At 38.5% G+C, this 25,217-nt stretch overlaps 2 protein-coding genes across 3 annotated transcripts in view; both read right to left on the bottom strand.

The window, feature by feature from the left end:
• Positions 1-25,217, bottom strand: part of NELL1 (neural EGFL like 1) — a 794,433-nt gene that overhangs the window by 273,445 nt on the left and 495,771 nt on the right. The gene's annotated exons all lie outside the window — the stretch shown is intronic.
• Positions 1,712-3,127, bottom strand: LOC116638592 (isocitrate dehydrogenase [NAD] subunit gamma, mitochondrial-like). The gene has a single exon (XM_032414715.1). It carries the CDS (start codon positions 2,879-2,881, stop codon positions 1,712-1,714), a length of 1,170 nt encoding a protein of 389 aa, XP_032270606.1. The 5' UTR covers positions 2,882-3,127.

Raw genomic sequence — 25,217 nt, 5'->3', positions numbered from 1 at the left:
AAAAAAAAAAAAAAAAAAGAGCTGTCCCTGCCCCAGGTCCTGAGGTTATAGTGGTGAACAACTCCATCATTCCTGTAGCCAAGGAACGCACTGTATAGTGAGGTTGATGAGAAGGAAAGCATGTGATGATAACCAGGGAGACGCACACTAGGTAGGATATACAGAGAGCTCTGGGAGAACTGCGAGAGCTACGCTCCTCAATCTCAACAGGGAATGGAAAAAGAGTTAGTCAAGGAAGCTTCCCAAATGTGGAAATGATTAAGTTTAGTCTTCTAAGATGAAAAGGAGATCTCTCCTGAAGGGGAGAGCAACCAAGGCCACGTGCAAAGGTCTGACCGAGAAAGGATATGTGACTGTTTAACAATGAACTCTGTCTGCACTCTCTTTGGAGTGCCACACTTTGTTGTTACTAGGGTGAAGAAGAGAAGGGATGTAAATAGTGAACCTGGGGAAGGAAGCAGATCTCAGAACATGGGAGGTCTCCCACGCTATGTTCAGCTGACCTTCTCCTAAGGCCAAAGGGAAGCTGCTGAATGAGAGGCTTTAAGTAGGGCAGTGACAAGATCCTATTTTCTTTTCGGAAAGATCTTACTGAGGGCATTGCAGAAAATAGATTTAAGGGAGCTAAACTGTAGGCAGGACACAAGTTAGAAATAACAGAAATTGTTAAGTTACCAATAATGAAAAAGGCTAATGAGAAAGGAGGGGTCAGAGAGTAAGAAGAGAGGTAACTGGATTCAAGAAATACAAAAGTAGAGAAATAAGGGGCTTGATGGATAAGTAGGTAGGATTTGGTCCCCTTGCTGAATGTGAGTTATAAACCCGTTATATAAACGAAGCAACCTATCCAGTAAGTTCCAATGGGAGTAATTAATTTAATTTGCCCAATTCTCCTCAGAATTATCTTTTAGAATGGTATAAAAGGGACAATAATGAATAATCTCTAGACACAGCAAGCACTTATCATGTGACAGGTACAGTGCTACAGGTCTGTATTTTCTCACTCAGTCCTCCCAATGACCCTAAGAGGTAGATATGATGATTATCTCACTTTAAGAAATACGAGGCAGTACATGCCAGGTCATTCATTTTTGGGGTGATTCAATAAACATATATTGTTTATTTTGCTTATATCAATCACTACGCTAGGGGCTACATAGGACAAGGGAATAGATTATATGGCATTTGCCCAAAAAGGCTCATAGCTGAGATGCCTGGATGGCTCAGTCAGTTAAGCATCTGCCTTTGGCTCAGGTCATGATCCCAGGGTCATGAGATTCTGTCCCACCATACTACCAGATTTCTCTGCAGGCTGATTTGCTGAATTTTAATGACCCAGATTAAGAGAAAATCAGTGTTCCAGGTTCTGAGAAAGCCTCAGGACTCTACACAAACAGCTCTGATTTACTCAGTGTATCATATCATAGCGAAGTGTAAACTGTGGATTCAAATGGAGAAGAATTCCTCAATAGATATACAACACAATAGATTTGGCTAATTTAAACAAGCAATGCTTATGGCATTCATGACGTTTTAATAGAAAAAATCAGATTTGATTCACTTCTCCTATCTCAGAATTCTGAGTTGGAACAGGAGCTAGTTTATTCCAGAGTCCACATTAGCCAAGCTGGCTGGAGTTTCTAAGGGAGAAGAGGAAGGTAAAGAGTGGGAGAGACTTGGGGGATAGCTCAGCCTCCAAGGCACTGACCATTTAATTGACAGTACTGACGTGGCTTATTACATTTTGAACGATGTCCAATGTGGTACTCTGGCCTCCAATGTCTGGAGTATGGACATCTTTCTTCTCCACGGATGCCAAGACGGCAGTGCGAATGGAGGTGGCATAGGAGTGGAGCTTGAGGTAATCCAGCATAATACAGCTTGCCAGCAGTATGGCAGTAGGGTTAGCCATATTCTTATTAGCTAAATTTCTGCCTGATTGCCTTGAGGCTGTTTCAAACACTGTGTATGTATGGCCATAGTTCGCACCAGGCACAAGGCCCGCTCCCCCAACCAACCCTGTGCAGACATTGTTGACAATGTTGCCATAAAGATTGGGCATCACCATGACATCAAACTGCTGGGGCTGGGATACCAGCTGCATGGTGGTGTTATCCACAATCATGCCCTCGAAGGTGAGCTGAGGATAGCAGGAGGTCACTTCCCTGCAACACTGGAGGAAGAGACCATCTCCCAGTTTCACGATGTTGGCCTTGTGCACAGCCGTCACTTTCTTGCGCCCCATCTCTTGGGCCAGCTGGAAGGCGCATTCAGCAATGTGCAAACACTTGGCCTTGGTAATGATCTTGAGGCTCCCAATCACTCCTTTCACACTCTCGTGCTCCAGGTTGCTGTATTCACCCTCTGTGTTTTCCCGAACAACTAAGATGTCTACGTCCTCGTGCCAGGTCTCCATGCCTGGCAGACTTTTAAAATGGATGACGTTGGCATAGAGATCTAGAGTGGCGTGAAACATGTTGTTACGGGATTTGTGAGGTGGTGGCAGGTTGTGGTCGGTTTCAGTGTTGCCCTTCAAAGCCACATGGTTTCGGCGGACTGCCATGATGGCATTGCGAATGTCCTCTTCACCAGAAGTGGAGTTAACCATCACCTCCTCAAAGTCCACAGGCACACATGCATGTCTGAACACAGTCTTGACATGCAGCATAAGTTCAGGTCCAATGCCATCCCCAGGAATCAGAGTCACAGTGTGTCGCCCACCATACTTGGCTGACGGAGGAATACTGTGTTTAAAAGAGAAGCTCCTCAGTGAGGTCTCACGGCCAAATAAAATCTCCCAAGAAGGGCAGAGAGTAGAAGGTCGCAACACGGCCTTCACAGAGCAACTGGCAGCTGTCAGCATCTTCAGTGCCATGATCATGAAGCAGAAGGTAATTTATGTAAAAATATGCATTCTTCCTCTTGTTTTGAATTGGCTTCTTTTGGTGGAATTCTAGGTCCATAATTCTTGCTAGGTCACAACCATCTCTCCTTCCTTGTATTCTATTTTGACATTCTACTGCAGTGAGAGAGCTAGCCAAGAAGTGATGTATCCTATAGAAAATGTATTTATTCTATGTGCTAAGCTCTGCATGATGTACTTTTTAAAAATTGGCTTTATATTTTAGAGCAATTTTAGGTTCACAGCAAAATTGAACGCAAAGTAGAGAGATTTCTCAGACAGCACCTATATCCCATAAAATTCTCCCCACACTATCAAAATACCACACCAGAGTGGTACATTTGTTACAACTGATGAACCTACATTGACACATTTTCACCCAAAGTCCATAGTTTAAATTAGAGTTCACTCCTAGTGTAGTACTTCCGGAGTTTGGACAAATAGATAATGGGGTGTATCCCCCATGATAGTATCATACAATGTAGTTTCACAGCCCTAAAAATCTGCTCTGCTTTGCCTACTTAACCCTCCACCCTCCCTGGCCCCTGGTAACCACTGATCTTTTCAGTGTCTCCATAGTTTTACATTTCCCAGGATGTCATAGAATTGAAATCACACTGTATGTAGCCTCTTCAGATTGGCCTCATTGATTTAGTAATATGCAGTTAAGATTACCTCCATGTCTTTTCATAGACTGTACCTCATTTCTTTTTAGCACAGAATAATATCCCATTGTCTGGATATAAAACCACAGTTTATATATTCACCTACTGAAGGACATCTTGGTTTTTTTCCAGGTTTTGGTAATTATAAATAAAGCTGCTATAAGCATACACGCGCAGGTTTTGTGTGGACATAAATTGTCAACTTATTTGAGAAAGTAACAAGGACCCCAACTTCCGGATCCTATGGTAAAAGTATGATTAGTTTTGCCAGAAACTGCTCAACTGTCCTCCAAAGTGTTTGTATCATTTTTCATTCCCACCAGCAGTTAATGAAAATTCCCATTGTTCTACAACCTTGTAAGAATTTGTCGTCAGTGTTCCAGATTTTAGTCATTCTAATAGGCATGTACTGGTATCTCACTGTCTTAATTTGCATTTCTCTGATGACATACTACATATCGAGTATCTTTTCATATGCTTATTTGCCATGTTCTTTGATGAGGTGTCTGTCAAGGTTTTAGCCAATTTTTTAATTGGGTTGTTTTCTTATTGTCGAGTTTTAAGAGTTCCTTGTATTTTTTTTGGATGACAGTCTTTTATCAGATATGCCTTTTGCAAATAATTTCCCCCCAATCTGTGGCTTGTCTTCTCATTCGCTTGACTTTGTCTTCTTTTAGAGAAGTTCTTAATTTTAACAAAGTCTATCTTGTTATTTCTTTCATGGATCCTGTCTTTGGTGTTATACCTAAAAAGTCATCGCCTTACCCAAGGTCATCTAGATTTTTTCCTACATTATATTCTTGGAGTTTTATAGTTTTGTATATTATATATAAGGCTAGGATTCATTTTGAGTTAATTTTAGTGATGGATTTAAGGTCTGTGTCTAGATTAATTTTTTTTTTTTTTTGCATATGTATGTCCAGTTGTTCCAGCACCATTTGCTGAAAAGACTTTGCTCCATTATGTTGCTTTGCTCCTTTGCCAAAGATCAGTTGACTATTTGTATGGGTCCATTTCTGGGCTCTCTATTCTCTTCCATTGATTTATTCATCTGTTCTTCTGCCAATAACACTATCTCAATTACTGTAGCTTTTTTAGTAAGTCTTGAAGTTGAGGACTTTCAGTTTTCCAGTTTTCCTCTTCTCCTTCAATACTATGTTGGCTCTTGTGGGTTTTTTGCCTCTCCATATACACTTTGGAATCAGTTTGTTGATATCCAAAAGATAACTTTCTGAGATTTTTGATTAATTTTGCATTGAATCTATACATAAAGTTGGGAAGACTTGATATCTTGACAATATTAAGACATCCTATCCATGAATAGAAAACATCTCAATTTATTTAGTTCTTCTTTGATTTTATTCATCAGAGTTTTGTAGATTTCCTCATATAGATCTTCTACATATTTTTTATTTATACCTAAGTATTTCATTTTGGGGGATGTAAACATAAATGATATTGAAGTTTCAATTTTAAATGCCACTTATTCATTACTTGTATATAGAAAAACTGACTTTTCTGTATTAACCTTATATCCTGCAATCTTGTTATAATCACTTATTAGTTCCAGTAATTTTTTGCTGATTCTTTCACATTTTTTACATAATCCTGTCATCTGCAAACAACAGTTTCGTTTCTTCCCTTTTAATTTGTATACCTTTAATTTCCTTTCTTACTGCATTAGCTAGAAATTCCAGTATAATATCGGAAAGGAGTGGTAAGAGGAGACAACCTTGCCATGTACTTGATCTTTACTGTCTTACTGAATTAGCTAGAAATTCCAGTATAATATCGGAAACGAGTGGTAAGAGGAGACATCCTTGCCATGTACTTGATAATTGTGGAAAGCTGTGTGTTTCTCAAAGTATGATGTTAGCTGTAGGTTGTATGTAGGTATTTCTTATCAAGTTAATGAAGTTCTCATCTAGTCCTAGTTTACCAAGAGCTTTTATCATGAATGGGTGTTGGATTTTGTCAAATGTTTTCCTGCATCTATTGATATGATCACGTGATTTTTCTTTTTTTTAGCCTATTAAAGTGATGGATTACATTAAATGATTTTTGATTGTTGAACCAGCACTGCATACCTGGGATAAATCTCAATTACGTTGTATAATTCTTTTATATATTGTTGGATTCAATTTACTAATATTTTTTGAAGATTTTTGCATCTATGCTCATGAGAGATTGGTCTGTCATTTTCTGTTTTTGTAATATCTTTGTACGGTTTTGTTAGTAAGGTAATGTTGATCTTATAGAATGAGTTAGAAATATTTTCTCTGCTTCCATCCTCTGGAATATATTGTACAGAATTGATATAATTTCTTTCTTAAATTGGTGTAATTTTTTTTTTTTTAAAGATTTTATTTATTTATTTGACAGAGAGAGACACAGTGAGAGAGGGAACACAAGCAGGGAGAGTGGGAAAGGGAGAAGCAGGCTTCCCGCTGAGCAGGGAGCCCGATGTGGGGCTTGATCCCAGGACCCTGGGATCATGACCTGAGCCGAAGGCAGACGCTTAACGACTGAGCCACCCAGGCGCCCCAGTAATTTCTTTCTTAAATGTGAACCCATTTGGACCTGATAATTTGTTTTGGAAGATTATTAATTACTGATTCAACTTTAAAATATATGTAGGTTTATTCAGATAGTCTGCTGCTTCTTATGTGAGTTGTGGCAAATAATGTATTTCAAAGAATTATTCTATTTCATCTAGGTTATCAAATTTGTGGGCATGAAGTTCCTCATAAAATTCCTTTATTATCCTTTTTAATGTCCATAGGATTTGTAGTAATGTCCCTTCTTTCATTTCTGATACTAGCAATTTAGGTCCTTTCTCTTTTTTGTTAGCCTCTCTAAAGGCTTATCAATTTTATTGATCTTTCTAAAGAGTCTGCTTTGGATTTTATTGATTTCCTCTACTGATTTTCTATTTTCAATTTCACTGATTGCTACTCCAATTCTTAATATTTCTTTTTTTATGCTTACTTTAGACTTGGTCATCTTTTTCTAGTTTCCTAAGGTAGAACCTTGTATTATTGATTAAACATCTTTATTCTTTTCTACTATATGCATCCATTACTATACATTTCCCTCCAAGCACAGCTTTCACTATATACCACAAGTTTTGATAAGCTTTTTTTTTGTTTGATAAGCTGGGTTTTCATTTTGTTCAAAATATTTTTAAACCTCTTAAAATTTCTTCTTTGACCCACATGTTATTTAGAAAGGTGATGTTTAATCTCCACATTTATTTTGGGATTTTCCTGCTATCTTTCTGTTACTGATTTCTAGTTTAATTCCATTGTGGTCTCAGAGCAGACATTATTTGATTCAATTCTTTTGAATTTGTTAAGGTGTATTTTATGACCCAGAATGTGGTCTCAGTAAATCTGCCTTGTGAGTTTGAGAAAAATGTGTATTCTACTCTTGTTGGGTGAAACAGTCTGGAGATGTCAATTATACCCAGGTCATGATGACGTTATTTAGTTCAACTTTGTCTTTACTCATTTTCTGCCTACTGGAGTTTGCTCCTTTTTATTGTTAACTTTTTGAGAAACTGCCAAACTCTGTTCTAAAATGATTGCACTATTTTACATCTTTGCCAGCAATGTAAGAGAATTACAGCTTCTTCACATCCTCACCAACATTTGATACGTATTTCTAATTTTAGCCATTCTAATGTGTTGTGGTAGTATCTCACTGTTTTTGATTTGCATCTCCCTTCTGTGAGGATCAGTGTCTTTTAACGCATTTTCCTAGCTCAGAGTTACAAGTATTAATATCTAGGTATTTCTAGAAATCAACCACTCAACCTGCAATGCAGGCAGTCTATGCTTCTCAAGGCCATCCCAACTATGACACTTAACTGAAAACCAGGCATATCTTTAATTATAAACCAGCCATAATCCCATTCTCATTTAACTTTCAGGTACCAATGCCCTTGGTACAGGTTAGTCATTAGCAGGGGAGGTAGGGGACTTATTTATGAAGACTTACAAAGGGCTGTTAAAATCCAAGAAGATGAAGATATAGACTTAATAATGGCTACCACTATAGAACCTCACCACATCTAAGGTGCTGTGCTGGATATTTTACATACATCATCATAATCTACCAAGGTGGGCATTACAATCCCCATTTTACAGATGAAGAAACTGGCTATCACAGATCCAACAAATTCATATCATTATGAATTAATAGAGAATGGCAACAGGCAAGGTGAGCCTATCCAGGGGTCCTAAAGGCCCAAACCAGTGCTTCTCAGACTTGATCACCGCAGGATCTCATTGAAATAGAGATTCTAATTCAGCAGTTCTGTTGAGGGAAGAGTGCAGATTCTGCATTTCGAAAGATCTCCCTAGTGATACAAATCCTACTGGCCCCTTACATTTTGAGCAGCAAGGGCCTGTCTTTACCTCTTCACAAAGTCCAGCCAGGTGGGGGTCAACATTGGGTGTGCTTGGACGCAGCCCACTGTGAGTAAAAAAAGGAAGCAGTACTGCTTACTCCTCCTGAAAACTGATATAAAACAGCTGTAGAGTAGGAGCCAGGTGGGTACCAGTTTGTCACTTAATATGTCACATAAGATAGATAATAGCTGTCCACCACTAGAGCCAGAGGCTAGAGCAGATGATAATACCGAGAGAGAACAATGGAAGAGAAATGACCCAGGCTCAGCTACACAATTTTGTTTCCGTCAATGGGCCACTGTTACATAACGATACACACAAATCTTCCTCACATGCGGTTAGAAGATAAACCTTTTAAAGGTGTGAATGAAGAAGGAAGGAAGCCCTGAGAATGAGATTATAAAATGGATGGTGGTTGAGATTTTCATAGCCAGGGTGATCTACAAACATACATGGACAAATGAAAAAGTTCTTAACCCCAGTGGAAAAAAAAGATAGTTGTTGTACAGGTAAAAGAATAACAAGAGTACCATGGTTTCACATATTCAAGGGGTAAGAGTTCAACGAAGTCTATTGTGAGTGTAATGCTAAGATAGTATAATGGTTTAAGTCAGGAAGAGAGACTCTAACCTGCATAAAAAATTATCCTTTGGAGGATCAACAGTAAGGTGGCTAGTCTGGTGGCAGGAAGGCCAATTAATAGGCTATCACTGTTGTTCTCAAAAAGTGATCCCCAAACCAGCAGCATCAGGATTACTACAAACTCCTTAGAATTGCCATTTTTTTGGACTATCCTTAGACTTATTGAATCAGAAGTCTGCAGTTGGAACCCAACAATCTATGTTTTAATGATTCTGATACATACTAAAGTCTGAGAACCACTGGGCTGGGCTATGAAATGGTCCCAATAGGAAATGAAAAGCAGTTGTACTAAGATAAAGGCAGTGAGGAAGGAGAGAAAGACTTTCAGAGGTGTTTTTCAGATAAAAACTGGACTAGACTCATGACTTGGGAGACACTGAATATTATCCTTAATGTCTTTAACAGACTGGGTGAATGATATCATTGATAAAAATGTGCATCACTGGAAAAAGAGCAGTGGGGTCGGGGGACTAAGATAGAAAATGAGCTCAGTTTCAGATATGACATGTTTGGGGAGCCTGTAGGACATCCACATAAGGATGTCCAGTGGGTGGTTTAATAAATGAGTCTGCAGCTCCAGGGAAAAGATTGTGGGTGATGACAGAAATTCAGGAGTCACCAACATATGGGAGAGAGTAAACTACACAGGAGTATATAATATAGCCTTGAGCAGAGGTTTTCAACTTTTCTTCTGCTGGGACAGATGATGAATGGCATTCATAGGAGACACACTCCCAGGAGTATACTCAGATCGTAATGAAAACCAAACATACACACATATGAACAAAAGTCGTTGACCAAATAAAGCAAAGCATTCCCAATGTTGTTTTTATAGGTCGTATTTTCAAAAGCATTGTAAAAGTAAATGGTCACTAAAATTATCTATTTGATAATCTCAAAACATCATTTTTTGAGGGAAAAAATATAGATGACTAATCTAACATAAAAACTATGTAAAACTATATTTTAAAAATCAAACCCAGACCTCTATGAGTTATAAAAGAAAGCATATACTAATAAAGAAAAATAACTCATTTTATAATTAAAAAGTGTAGCACGTATTTATATTTATTCATGATGTTCATATAAATAATATTGCACATGTCATTTGGCTGATCACATTGCCTTTGATTTGGAATTTGTAACTAGACTGTATTCTCATTTCTATGCTATGCAGAGATAGATGCACATGCATGCTTTCTTCACCTCCCTCCATCATTAAAAATGTATCCATGGGTAAAATCAAGGAAACAAACTATAAACAACAAACTATAAATCCCCAGTTTACAAATAATATCTCAAAATTGCTTTAACTATCAATGACATGTCAACAACCATAGTTCACAGATTTTTTCAGCAAATATAAAATAGGCTATGAATTATAAGCAATTCACTTCCAGCTAACTCAAATTCCTCCTTTCCCCACAGAAACAAGCATGCACTATTGAAATGCAAATGAGTTAGTGTGACATCCTTATAATGGTAACCCTGAGGTGAGTCAATTTAAAAAAGTAAATCATTTGCAAGTGCTTGTAACTTAATGCTTCATGAAGAAGTGAGTGGTTTTGACATATGTCCTGATTGATTCTGACACTGTATGTGTCATGACAGTGTATGACACTGTAATGTGTCATACCACTGAGGTCAAGAAGTACTAGGCTCGAAAGATGATTGTAGTGAAAGCACAGAAAAAGGATGCGGACAAATAAAGACCATCAATATTTGCACACCTAAAGAGAACTAGAGGAGAAGTGATCTGGGAGGGAGGAGAATAGAAATAAAAGGATGTCACAGAAGCCAAGAGAAGTGAAACATGCAAGGAATGAGTGGTCAATAGCGTCAATATCCTGTTGACAGAGTAAATAAAATTAGAGGTGGCAATGATGGACTCACTGACAACCACCATGAGGCTGCACTGATCAGTGGTCAGTGACAGAGAGCACAGGCTCCAGAGCCAAACTGCCTGCCGTATATGAGCTTTGTAGCTTTCGCAATATTCATGATCCCTTTTGGAACTTATATTCTAGTGAGAGTAGACAACACAAAATACATGACAGATAGACAGATAAGCAAGGGACACACAAGTGGATCTTTCAATGTCAGGAGAAATGCTATGAAACAAATACAAAACCTCCTGCCTTTAAGGAGCTTATGTTCTAGGCAGAGTTAAACAAAATGTAGTAGGTAAAATGTGAACTGGAAGTTGATGTTAAATGCTTCTTGAGTGACATAACCAGGACACGGAAGTGCAGAAGATGGACTGACCATGTGCCTAGGCTGGGGTGTGAGGCAAAGGGCTTTAGCCAAATCTTAAAGGAGGGCTAGCAGTAGATAATTATGGAGGAAAGGAAAGAATTTCTGAGATGGAGGCAAAATTGAGAGGCCTATAGGGTACACTATGCATTCCCATTTGGCTGAAAGGGCGGGTTTACGTAGAAAAACAGTGGCAGACAAGGGGGTAAATTAAATTGGGGTCAGAGGGTCAAAAAACTTGCATGGCAAACTAAGGAAATTTATGATACCCCGAAGGCAGCAGAGAAACATTTAAGGTTTTTTGGGGGGGAAAAAAAAAAACCAAAGTATTGAAAGATACCACTTTAAAAAGGAAAACACACACTTAAAAGAGAGACAGTAAATTTTCAACACCCAAGAGCACTTTATACCAAAGCTTTGCCTCACTGACAGCAGAAATTTTAACACACACACTCTAAGAAAACTCTCGAAATCCACTTCATGTTGTCCTACAGAATCAACTGATTATGAACACTGTTTTATCAATAATTTTTCTAAAAAGATCAATGCACGGAGACTTAATTTGTTCCATTTTCTCTATTGCACCATTAATGCAATTTCCCTCCTGTCATTCTATCGCTATCTAACAACCATAGAAGAGCTAATAGAGGCACAGTTCATAGAACTGTGGAGAGCCAGATGTAAAATAATCCAAAAATGGCCTCCTTGTTTTCCAAAATAGAATCCACATGATACAATGCCAAATCCACTGCAGAGGCCCTTGTTTGAGGAAGAGCTACAATTACATTTGCACTAAGAAGAGTTTTTTGGATATAGTTTTCATTAGTAAGGGTAAAAATCCACTCGCAGCAAAAAGGGTATTGAGGTGGGGGGGTGGGGAGTTCACATTATTCATGAGGTTTTTGTTTTGGTCTGAAACAGTGAAGTTTACAGTCTAGTCATGAAATTGATGCTTATGCGACATTATACTTTGTTAGAAAGAAGACAGGTAAAGACTCGAGATTACAGGTAAGTTGGAAACAACTTATCTTTTATCTTCCCTTCTAACTAAACATTACAGCCACAGGAACAACTCCATTAAATACTTTTCTGTTACCTAGGGCTTTGATTATGCCACTCGAAATTCTTTCTTCCTATCTAGGAGGATTTCAGTCTTCCAAGAACTATTCACAAGTGTGATTATTATATTTTTCTTCAACTGCTGTGCATTTCAGAGGCTTTCGTTTTAACCAAGGTACAGCAAAAAATCTCTTTGGGCTAACAATGATTGGACGCATAAATCAATGAAGTCCTCTCTCTTACATCTATCTCAATTCATAGTTCAAAACAAACACAGACTACATAACTGTTTACAGCAGCTCAGACAACCATACACTGCAGGTTTTCTCAAAAAGTGCCACTTTCAATTAGCCCTAAATCATAGTTCCTATAAAGCATATTCTACACTTGTTAAAACCATTTTTTCAATAAGGTTACCATAATAACTACAGGATCTGGAAATTAGAGGAAGCTTTCTGAAGCCAGCTAGTTTAGACAACTGGTTTATCTATGGTCAATATTACAAAGCAGGTGTAATTATACAAATCTAAAAATGTTCTGAAATGGATTTTCTCCATCCCCTGACTGCAAATACCCTCCCTTAATTCAAGATGGAAAATGGCCTCTATTGGGCACCATATCCAAGACTGTGTATTAATTAATATATTATCTCAATCTGAAAAATGCAACAATGAGGTAGGTGTTATTCTCATTACATTATACATAAAGAAAGTCGTATGCCAGGAGGATTAATAATTCCTGTTAATTCAGCGGAAGATTCAAACTCAAGTCTCTTCCACCCAAGCTTGTGTTCTTTCCCCTACATCATGCTGCTTTTCTTCCGTGTTTTGTCTCCATGTGTCCCCTCCCCATCCTGTTCCCTCTCCCATCCCTGAAAAGGGAAGAAAGAGTCTCACACAAAAACTCAATCACTATGGCAGACTTTCAGGCATCTAACAGATAAACTGATAATTATACAAAACTAAAAGTACCCACAAACAAATTTCCAAGATTACTGGTTAAATGCATGTACTTACATCAGCCCTTTCTTGAAATCCAATGAAGTTCTATTTACGTTTTTGAGTTTTTAAAATTGTATACCTATAAGAGCAATAAGAATGCTAGGAGAGCAAAATTTAGGAAGCTGGAAAGCAGATGAAGGAGTGATGATTGACTTTTCAGATTTGAAAAAGTTGAATCCCACTCAGTAAGAAAAGCCAAGAAACAATTTATTTTGCATCACAGAACCCAAAAGGCTCAGGAATTGGCAACAGCAGCAGGTAAAGGTGGGTTGAAGCTCTCCTTAAGAAGTAGGTAGATACCCAGATTGTCTTCTCTATCATTCTGTTACATGACTGCCCCTCCACCAATTTAGGAGAACATGGGACACTTATGCTCTATACTGAGGAACACCATTCACAACCGACTGCAAGTTCAATACTGAAATCAGGGGAAATAAGTGAAAATTTACGGAGCAAACAGAATGCTGAAATCTATGCTTAGCTTCCCTGGGCAGGAGCTTTGAAGAGTATTTTCTAAGGAAACCAACTAAAAATAAAGATACTGACAATCAAGTTTTTACCAAAAGAATGGCCCAGATCATTTTATATTGAATTCCACTGTCAACTACCACATTCCCATTTGCAGAGAACTTTCAATTAGTGTCTTTTTATCCAGCCCTTAAGTAGGAGTGAAGAGCCAGGTTCAAACATGTGGGGGAAGCTTCTATTATAAATGACAGAAGCCAAAGCAAATCAATAAACAGAAGCAATGAGGAAGATACAAGCACTCCATTAAGAGAAGAACACTTCAAATAAACCATCATTAATGTCTTCAGAGGAAAAAAAGCTACTGCATTCATGAAACAAAAACAATATCCTATGAAAAAACATAGAAAAAGTGATCTTGGAGTACAAAAAGGACAGCAGAAATGAAAAGCTCAGCAAAAAGGTAGAAGACAAAGTAGCAGAAATCCTCGAAAATGATAAATACATGGAAATAGGAAAGAAAATAAGAAAACTGGACAACTAAGGAGTCCAGCATCAAAACAACAGGAAAGCCAGAAAGAGAGGACCAAAGAAGTAGGAGTAAGAGTAGGGGACAAGTCAGTAAAGACAATTCAAGGATACTTGAAAGCTACGAATATCTAGATTGTAAAGGTCCACCGAGTGCCCAGCAGAATGAAGGAAAACTGTACCCCATCATGAAATTTAAAACGGGATTTCAAAACAAAGGATAAAAAATCAGAAAGGCATTGGATTTCTCAAATTCCATAACAGAACCTAGAAGACATTAGAGCAATTCCCCCAAAATTCTGAGGCAAAAAAATTTTACAACCTAAAATACAATGTCTTTTCAAATTATCAGGCAAGGGTGAAGAAGGTAAAATGATTTACTAGACATATATCTTAACTTATCATATGCCAATTTTCCAAGCAATTTTTAAAGTATCAACTCATTTAACCAAAAAAAGACAGTTTTCAGAGAAACAAGGTCTCAGAAGTTTTTCTCCAGTGTACCCTTTCTCATATAAGTAATGGAAAAATGTGTTCCATCAAACCAGAGCAATAAACCAAGAAAGAGTGTGAATGATTAACAGGAACAGGGGCTGCCATCCCAGAAAGATGCAAAGGGGATCCCCAGAACCATGGTGAAGAGAGATTCCCATGACATATGCTACGTGGCAAGCCTAGAAATCAACCAATCTTTGGGGGAAATTTATTCAAGAACATGGAAGTGTTAATGTCTTTAGGAGTATTTATACAACTGGTATGAGTTTGGGGATAAATTATGATAAATCCATAATAAATTGAGCAATAAAATCTATCAACTTGGGCGCCTGGGTGGCTCAGTTGGTTAAGTATCTGCCTTCGGCTCCGGTAATGATCCCAAAGTCCTGGGATCAGCCCCACATCTGGTTCTCTGCTCAGTGGGGAGCCTGCTTATCCCTCTCCCTCTGTCTGCAGCTCTACTGCTTGTGCTCTCTGTCAAATAAATAAAAATCTTAAAAAAAAAAATCTATGAACACAATGATTATTAATGACAGGGGAACAAAGATCTGTGCAAGAAAAGAAGCCAAGTATACTTGTTAATTCATTTATTAGTAGCATGCACATAGTCATCGTAACATGAACACAGAATACTAATCTAACAAGGTGTATTTAAGACAGCCAAATCCCCATCTTATATGGTTGGAAGTCAATAAAAAATGTCAAAATTGGAAATATGAAGAAGTAGCAAAGAAACATACTATTTAGAGATATGGATGAAAACACCAAAAGAATCTGTTAAAAGCACTGAAAGTGGTTGCCTCTAGGGATAGGAAATGGGGAAATTTTTCAAGGGGATTAATCATATTTATAAAGCCTTCTAGAACCATGTGGCTTTTTAAACTACATGTATGTATAAATTTCACAGAAATACAAATTAATTTTTTAATGTCCATTAAAAGATTTTTTTTCATTGAAGGCAGCAAAGTATGAGGGTCAAAAGTTAGTAGACTGCTTGGGTTGTAATCCTAGCTCTTTCATTTGTAACTATTTGACTTCAGGAAAATTGCTTTTAAAAAAAAAAATCTCTGCCTCAGTTTCCCATTTCATAAATGAGGGTTATAATACTTCCCTCAAAGCGTTTTTTGAGGATTAAATACATGCAATTTGAACAGTGCCTAGCTCAATGCATGCTTATAATCATTTTTATTTGTGCAAATATAATACTTGAGGGTATTCTGTATCAGTCTAAATAATAAAAGGAATAAAACTAGAACAGTATGTCACTTCATTTCATTCCAATTCCATATTACATTTATTGGCCAAAAATGATAATTTAAAAAATTCCAAGAACCAATGAACTAACATTCCAAGTAGCAAGTGATTTATTAGGCAACCCTTTGATAACTGAAAATAGTTAATTAGTATGGTCACTTCTTCAATGTCTATTCAATAAGGTATAGAAGGTTCTTTAATATTACATCCACTTAAAGAATATTTACAGCCCTTAATATTCTAACCTTCCTCTACTTAGCAATTTGAGAAATTGATGGAAAGTACTAATATGTCTTCTAGGGGAAAATGAATTAACTTTCATTTATAATTCTCCCTTTACCAAAAAGAAATTATTTTAAAAGCTGTCTTCATATTTTCTGAGAACTGACTAATCTTTTAGTATTTTTAGGGCCAATATACATGTGAGTTAAAGTATGTCAAGAAAAAGGGAAAGGATCCTCACAATAGCTCTCAAGACAGAATATCATTTTCCCTCCTGTAGATGAGGACTCTATCTGCCACATATTTATTAGTCTGTTGGGTTACCAGCTAGAAGACAGACAATTCTCCAGCAACTTAAAATAATTCACTGAACTGCAGTTTGGTGCAAGATGTCAAAGGATGAAATGTGCATGCATAAGTGGTCAACTGAAGATGAATGTTTTATATGGTTTTTGTACCAAACTGCCAGAGACAGTGTTAAAAATGAAATACACATTAAAAAAACTCCCAAACAATCCGATTTAAAAAATAGGCAGACCCCTGAATAATTTCCCAAAGAAGACATACAGATGGTCAGTAGCACAGGAAAAGATGCTTGACATCATTCATCATCAGAGAAATGCAAATCAAACCCACAATGAGAAATCATTTCACATCTGTCAGAATGGCTACTACCGAAAAGACAAGAAATAACAAGTGTTAGCAAGGATGTGGAAAAAAAGGGAACTCTTGTGCACTGTTGGGGGGAAGGTAAACTGGTGCAGTCACTGTGGAAAACAGTACAAAAGTTCCTCAAAAATTTAAAAATAGGACTAACATACAATCCAGCAATTCCACTTCTGGGTATTTATCTGAAGAAAACAAAAACATAACTCAAAAAGATACATGCATCTCTTAAGTTCACTGAAGTATTATCTATAATAGCCAAAGATATGGAAGCAACCTAAGTGTCCATCAACAGATGAATAAAGACATAAAGACACACACACACACACACACACACGCACGCACACACACACACACAAATGGAATATTACTCAGCCATAAAAACAATGAAATCTTGCCATTTGTGACAACACAGATGGACCTGGGGGTATTATGCTAAGTGAAATAAGTGAAAGACAAATACTATATGATTCACTCACATGTGTTAGGTTAAAAACAAATGAACAAAACAGAAACAGAATCATTAACACAGAGAACAAACTAGTGTTTGTCAGAGAGGAGAGGTGTAGGGGTATGGGCAAAACGGATGAAGGGATTAAAAGGTAAAAACTTCCAGTTATAAAACAAGTCAAAGGGATGTAAAGGACAGTATAGGGAATACAGTCAATAATATTGTGATAACTTTGTATGGTGACAGATGGTAATTAAACTTATCATGATTTCATAATGTATATAAATGTTAAATGACTACTTACGCATCTGAAACTAATATAATGTTGTATTTCAACTATACTTTGATTTTAAAAACCTGAAATACATCAGAATGCTCCAAGTAGTAATGAGCCATATTTGAATATCCATGGTGCCAGCCACATACTCGTGGGTTCCTACAGCTGTATAAAGGGACCCCAAATGAAGACATTCTCATGATACTGAAGCAGCCTCATGGACAGTAATCTTTCCGTTTCCTGAGGCAGCCTACAATACTGCTTGTCAAATCTAATTACAAGCAAAAGAACAGAAATCTATCACTTGTCTAGTACCTTGTTAGCATGTCCCCAATGAGCCAATGTGAAATGAATGCAATAGAGTAGTCCACTTGAAAAAAAAAACAAAAACAAAACAGGGAGACATTGTCAATGGTGCTCCATCAAGGTCTGGGTGTCAGAAAGAATACTATGATAGAACTAAGTATTTCCAGATGAATATATAACCTGCCAGTCTTGCTAAAATTAAATTTATTCACAGGTGATAGTGTTTTCTAATACTTGCAGACTACTTGGGTACTGCTTGCTAAAAACATTTTGGGAAGTTGTACATCAGCTCTTAATCTACATGAAGTGTATGGAGTTAAGTGTCAAGATTGCACAACTGAAAATTAAGAAGAGCATTTTACTTTTTTTTTTTACTTTCATCTCATGTGGAGAAATCCTAGTTCCTCATCTGCAGCATTTAACTCAATCATGGCAGTTGTTTGAGTGTAACAAGAAAAAAGTTCCACCCGCAGTGGAGTAATATTATACATTTACTATTACGGGCATAGCAGGGACTAGAGACAATTTGGAAAGAGGGAGGGAGGGAAGAAGGAAGAAAACATTGGGAGAAATACTGTAGACTGTAGGTGACTCCTTCTGCCAGTCCCCTTCACTTCAAACATTTTTTGCCATAAAATGAGTTTGAGATGGAAGATGGAAATCTATTATTGCCTAAAGCAGTCTCCATTACTCCTTTATGCCTTTAATTGCAATGGTATTTTACTGAATGTAGTTTTACTGTTGAAAGATAATTATACCTGGTTGTCTTTATTATGGCTCCAAAACATAATACCTTCAAGAAGAAACCTCAATCTCTTCTGATACTGCAGGAAAACGTGCCTGCGTTGGACTCCCTGAATTTAACAGCTCTTCCTTCTGCCATCTTGTCCATCTCAATAAATAGCTCTTTCCTTTTGGCTCTCACCAAAAGCCTTGGGAGCATCAGTTTTGGCACCTCATTGTCTCTCATACACTCAATTCATCAATACATCCTTTTGGATCTAATTGCCCAAATTAAGCCCTTTCAATACCTCCAGTGCTACAACCATAGCCCATCATCATCTCCCATATGAACTCCAGCAATATGCTCCTATCTGGTCTCCCTGTCTCCACTTTTGCCTCCTGGTGGTCTAAAAAGCTCACAGAAGCACAAGTAATCCTTTTAAAAAGACAAATCTAATCATGTCACTACCCTTTTTAGAAAAATGCTAATGACCTCCCTTTATACGTAGAATAAAGTCCAAAGCACGTATCTTACCAAAATTTGCAAGTGCCTGGTGATCTGGCCCTCAATCCTCTGAATATATCTGCTACCATTCTTCTTGATCACTTGCTCTAGCCCCCCTAGGTTTACTTGCAGCTCCTTCAGTACCTCCGCCCTCTGGGATTTCACACTTGCTGTTCCCTCTGCCTGGAACAGTCTTCTCAGATACCTAAGTGACTTGCCTCCCCACTAGTTCAAGTCCTTCTCAGATATCACTATCAGTTTATATCAAAGAACATGCTCCCTCTAACCTTCACTTTAGTTTCTTACCCTGCTTTATTTTTTTCTTCTTAGTACCCAACACTAAATTGAAGACAGATCATATACTTATTTGCTTATTTGTATTGCCTAACTCTCCAGCTTCAGGAAATCTGCTTAGTTTCCTGCTATACCCACCATATCTAGAACAAATTTTATCACTCAATAAAGATCTGTTGACTAAATGAACTGAGAAACTACACTGATCTGCACTTCATGAGAAATTTAAAGGATTTGATGGTAATTTTGATCATACATAAATCGCATCACAGAATTTATTGCCTACATATGGCTCCACTCTGAAGCACAAACTTTCTCATTTGATCTCTACACAACCCATGAGGTAACAAAATTGATTCACAAAGAATAATTGTGATGGTTAATTTTATATATCAACTTAACTGCACCAGGAGGTGCCCAGATATATGGTCAAACATTATGCTGGTATTTCTGTGAGAATGTGTTTGGTTGATAATAATGTTTAAGTCAATAGATTGCATAAAAGAAGATCACAGGTCATAATGTGGGTGGGCCTTGTCTAATCAAGTAAAGACCTGTATAAAATAAAATGCTGATCCTCCCTCAAGTAAGAGGGAATTCTCCTAACAACCTTCACACTGGAACATTGGTTCTTCCTGACAGATGGCTTTCAAACTAAGACATTATCAGCTCTTTCTGATTCTACAACAGCTTTCAGCCTTTGGGCTTCAACTAGGAGATTGGTGCTATAGATTTTGGACATGGCCAGCCCCCATAATCATGTGAGCCAATCCCTTATAATAAATCACTTTTTAAAGTGTGTGTGTGTCCCCTACTGGTTCTCTAGAGAACTCTAATACAGGAAGGAACTTTACCAAGAGCACATTGCCAAAAAACTACAGAAAAAGAAGTTCAACAAAGTTCTGTTTCCAAAGTCTACACTTTAATAAACACCACTCATGGGATATAATAAGGAAACAAATTTCATTCTTCCCCTGACTCTAAAGAAAGATCTTCCCTTGTCCCTGGATGAAGTCTTTGTCGAGTCCCATAAATTTTTCCCTTACTCTTAGATAAGAAAAAGTCCTGTGAACAACTGTCCAGCACCAGACATTAATGCAGACTCCAAAATTGCTTCAACTAGTCATCTAGTCTTCATCTAGTCACTGCTGCTGTCTGCTGTGGTTGGGCACTTACATGGGAGAAAGGAACATATTCCCTTCTCTTTCCCCACCTATGCATCTCCCTTTTCCCCAGGTGTCTATTTTTTTGTTCTCCTGCCAGGATCAGGTTGACAGAGGATACTAAGAGAACAGGGCATGTATTTGATGGCAGGTGCAGTTACCACTTAAAGTAGGGATCTCCAGTGGCCTATGCAGAGTTATGGACTCTCTCAAGGGTACTCCCCTCTTACCACTGCCATGGATGGGTCCTGCCTTTCAGGTGGCCACTATAGCTTCAACTCCTGTCTCTCTTCTAATCCCCTTATACTCTCACTGTTCCATTGCCACTTCCTTGCAACTTTCTTAGCAAAAAAACTTAAAATGGGTCCAGCCTAGCATATTGGCCATGGGAAGACACTCATTCTCTTCCAGCTCCTTTTCAAAGAGTGCTGTTACTTCCCATCACAGCTACAAGTTCACATTTGCTTTGACTCCAGAAACAGTTCACCAGCTTGTCTTTTCAATACTCTAGGTTTCCTGAGGGTGGGGCTCAGATTCTAGTTCATTGTGTAACCAAACTTCAGAACACAAGTATCAGCATCTCCAAGTGATCTAGTAATGGGGCTCCCAGGCTTGATAAAAGAGAAGGCACAAGCACATCGAGAAGTAAAGAGGCTCACAGGACAGATTTCTCCAAAAAAAATTCTTAAGAAATCCTAACCACACTCCCTTACACTTTCCATATCCTTGAAGTAGGTGAGGAATTCAAGAGTCCTGAAACTGGCTCTAAAATATCTACTTAGAAGTATCCACTTAGTGGTCTAGCATCTCACTTTGAAAGTGTACACTGATTGTATATCTGGGGGCCACACTGGAAAATGAAGAGTCCCATTCCAACATCTTCTTATAGTATACACTCTGGGTCCCTCTCCCACATCTCCTTGGGCCTTACCATTTTATCACATACCTGTTCGATTTCCTACTTCCAGTATCTGCATCTCTGAGCCTGAGAGGAAGCTGGCAGTAGACGAGTGCTGGAAATTAATTTTTCCTGGAGCAGCCATCCACCAATGACTCATCCCCTGGGTGACATAAACCTAGACGACAGTGTCCCATTGGGAATGAGCTCCTTTACCCACAACCGCAACTCAGGTCCCTTAAATGAAGCACCCAACAGTGGCCATCTTCCCTTTCCTGTCTGACTCTCCCAATAGCTTATTAGTGCTTCCTGGGCTTACCTCCTAAATAAAAGCCAAACAACTCAAATCTTTTTCTCATAGTCTGCTCCCAGGGGAATCCAAACTCAGATACTCTTACACTCTTAATCATTCTGCTACTTTATCATTGTTTTGACACACCAAGTCCTTCCCTCCAAGTTTGTGTCCACAGCTCAGAGTAAGAGCCTTTAGGAAAGGTCACTGATGAGAGCTGTCAACTACCCACTGTGATGGCCACAGGTTCCACAGTCTCGCAAAGTGAGCACTTTTAGGTCACTGACAGTTTGATAGCATGAATACACCTGATCCCAGGGAGCCAGGCTGAGACCTGCTCTCTATTTCAGGCTGACCAAGCACTCAAAGCATGGTGATGCTTTAAGCTACTTGTGACCTCTGGAAGCCAAAGTGAATAGTGATGTTGCCTTTGAAAGAAAAATGCCAATGTTAGTAGATCCGACAGCATATCTGTCTTCCAGATCTTAATTGTCACCACGAAGGGCAACCCAGTGGGATTCATTTTCTACCTCGCTTCAGACTCAGATCAGTAGCTCTTCACTTCTGTTAACTACATAGTACAGAAGTAAATCCACCCCATGTAGCATTAACGTCTTCAAGCCAAGTCATACCAGTTTGTATCTATCTCCGGTTTCCAGCAAAAGCTAATATGTAATTATAGAGATTGTTCAGTAGAGGTAAAAATTATATGTCATGGGTACAAAGTGAGGGAACCTTGGAAAATAAATGCCATAAATGTAAATGGGCAATATTGGACATCCATTCATTAATCGCTCTATATGTACTGAACACTGTGCTAGGCCACAGAGCTGAGAAAGAAAATAGCTCTGTCTGCCTTTGAGGGAATCACAGCCTGATATGAAGACAGCTCCATAAAGAGAAGCTATGATGAATGTGCTAAGTGTTGGTATGGACTTAAGAATGTCTAGCAATGGGAGCAGAAAGGAAAGAGTATGTTTGAGTGATATGGGAATTGGGAAAGTCCTCAGTGAGAAGGTAAAGCTTGAGTTGATTCTTAAAAGGGGAGGGAAATTTTTCTCAACAGTTAAAAACCTAGAGAACATTCCAAGCAGAAATAGCAGCTGTACAAATGCATAAAAGTAAAGAGAGCACAGGGTGATTCCCATTAGAAGTGGAGGTAACAAGGGTCAATAATGAACTGAACAGGTAAGCACAAGCAAATAAACCTTTTAAGAAAGAATTGGATAGGTTTTAAATTTCATTTTACTAGCATATTCTCATGAACATATTTAAAAACAGAATTTAATCTGCAATCAGGCAACACAATAATCAGATTGTTTCAGGAAACGGGAGGGGAGGGGAGAGGAGGCACAGATTGATTACTACACAAATGGATGAGAGGCAACTTCTTTAACAAAACATCCTCATTTCCCGTTTCCCACCTACACTGAGCTTGTTTCCTCCCCGCACCCCAGATGTTTGCCTGACTGTAATCTTGTCAAACTGCAATGCAATTCTCCCTCCAAATCTGTTTCAAAAAGTGCATTTTACTAAGTAACTTCGAGTTTAGTTGTTAGCTCTGTAGTAGATGATCCAAGCAGACAAGCCTATTTGCCTTACAATATATTCTGGGGGTTTCCTAAGGAGAGCTGCTCTGTTTTCAACCACTGAAAAAACAAGGCAATTACTTTTCCTGAGAAACAACGTCTGAAGAGCACAGGTTATCAACCAACTTAATGAAGCCGAGGTGTCAGATTTAGAAGTTTAGTTTCTATGGACAGGTAGGATAAACCCCTGCTAACCACAGTGAGGAAAATATTGATACCCCAAACCACTGTTCCAAGACCAATCTACCCACTACTAAGGATGCTCTCACTAGGCTCCATTAAAGGCCTCAAGACCATCCATGGGGCCTTTATTCTCTTTGTTCTTCATTTGTAGACTGCACTTCCCCCTGTAAATTAGCTCATCCCCATCCAACATGTCTGTCATTTCAGATCATGATCATTCTCTTCCACTCCCTCCCATGTCAGAGAAAGGTGAAGGAATGTGCTTCTGGAAAGCAATGCAGCAAGTGTCTGAAGGCTACGAGGCCTGCTCAGCAGCTCTCAGACATCCCTGAGCTACACACAATCGCACTGCCGCCCCTCCCCCCTGCCCGCCCCCCTCCCCCAACCCGGGGCCATCTCAGAACAGCTGGGCTCTTCCAGGAATGGTTGTGAAATGCACCGTGAAAAGAAGGGACACAGTGAAACTCCACTTAATGGCAAAGCAGCAGCTTACTAACCAGGCATCACAGTTCAGCTTGTTGGTCTTTTCATCAGTGATCACCAGTGTGTCTGCTACTTTTACAGCCAAGGAGTTAGCAACAGACACAAGCTTGTCCAGACACTACTGGAAATGGCTGGGGGGCAAAGATGAATATCCAGGCAGTTCAAAAGACTTCGGCTCCCGTGGGCATGTGCATGCTCTCCATCTATCCGAATTCCAAGCTCCCTTTTCACTCACCCCATTCCCTCCACACCAAATCCTCTTTCAACAAACTAAGCAAGCATTTCTTTAACATTCACCCTACTCAAGATGCTTAATTTATGCATTTGTTTGCTGGGCACTGAATTTTTTTAAGCCAGCTATTAATTCATTCTGATGGTGAAATTTCCATAATGTAATTCCTTGGGTAGCAAAGAAATGGCTTTTTTTTTCCCATTATTACATTTTCTCCAGGTATTATTATGAGTGCTCCATTTAGTCTTGCAATTAGTCTTATATTTAACATAGGCTGACTTCAGAGAGACACATTTATTACTTTCATTGCCTAATGCTATGAAAAATTCTTGGCATAGACCGGTGGCCTACAATTCTCATGCAACTTTGGTAGTTGAACAACCAAGCATATGAAGAGGGAGTCACTCCACACACATTATGCTCTTTCTTGCAACTGGTCCACATTGCTCCGTTTACACAGACATCTTTCTCTTTTCCCCATGCCACTTCCCTCTGCAAACCTCTGACCTCTGTCTAGTCATCCTCATTTGTTAGCTTAAAAATAACTTATTTAAACCTTCCCAAGCCTCCAATCCCCAAACTAAGACCAAGATTTTTTTTGACCATTACATCCCTGATTTTAGCCATCTGACATATTCTCGGATGACCAAGTAGTAGAAGGTGAATTATAAGATGACCACATGTTCTATCACAGTTTGTCGAAAAGGGTACTATCTTACCAGTGAAATCATTAATAAACTCCCTCTTTCACTCTCAAAAATGTCACAAAGTGGGTGTTACAGTACACAGCCGCCTTTATAATCAAATGTTGGAAGAAAAGTATATTCTGGATTCAAAGAATCTGCACTGAAGACTGAGCTCTAGTATGTCTTTGTTGTGTGGCCTTGAGCAAGTTACTTCCCCTATTTAAACTCAGTTTCATCATCTATATAGCAGGGTCTAAGACAATATCTCCCTCAAGGATTATCTAGGAAATAACAGAGTGAAAATTACTTTGAAAACAGGCAAATTGCTATGCAAATCATGGTTATCACTCCATCACTATAGCTGTATATATAGAGTTGTATACTGAAGTAGTTGTGAGACAAAATCTAGGAAGATATCACAGAATAATGAAAAGATTTCCCAGAATTAAAAACTTTGGTTCTTAGCCTCATTCTGTTATTAAGAGATTATAATCACATCCTTTCCCCAGGACATCCTGACCTATAAATAGACGAAAAGATCCCTATGGGTGCTTCCAGCTCTAAAATGCCT

This window comes from Phoca vitulina, unplaced genomic scaffold, assembly GCF_004348235.1.
Source record: "Phoca vitulina isolate PV1807 unplaced genomic scaffold, GSC_HSeal_1.0 scaffold16, whole genome shotgun sequence".
NCBI lineage: Eukaryota > Metazoa > Chordata > Mammalia > Carnivora > Phocidae > Phoca > Phoca vitulina.
Note: the sequence above shows the minus strand (reverse complement) of the source record. Positions and strands in the feature narration are given on the sequence as shown.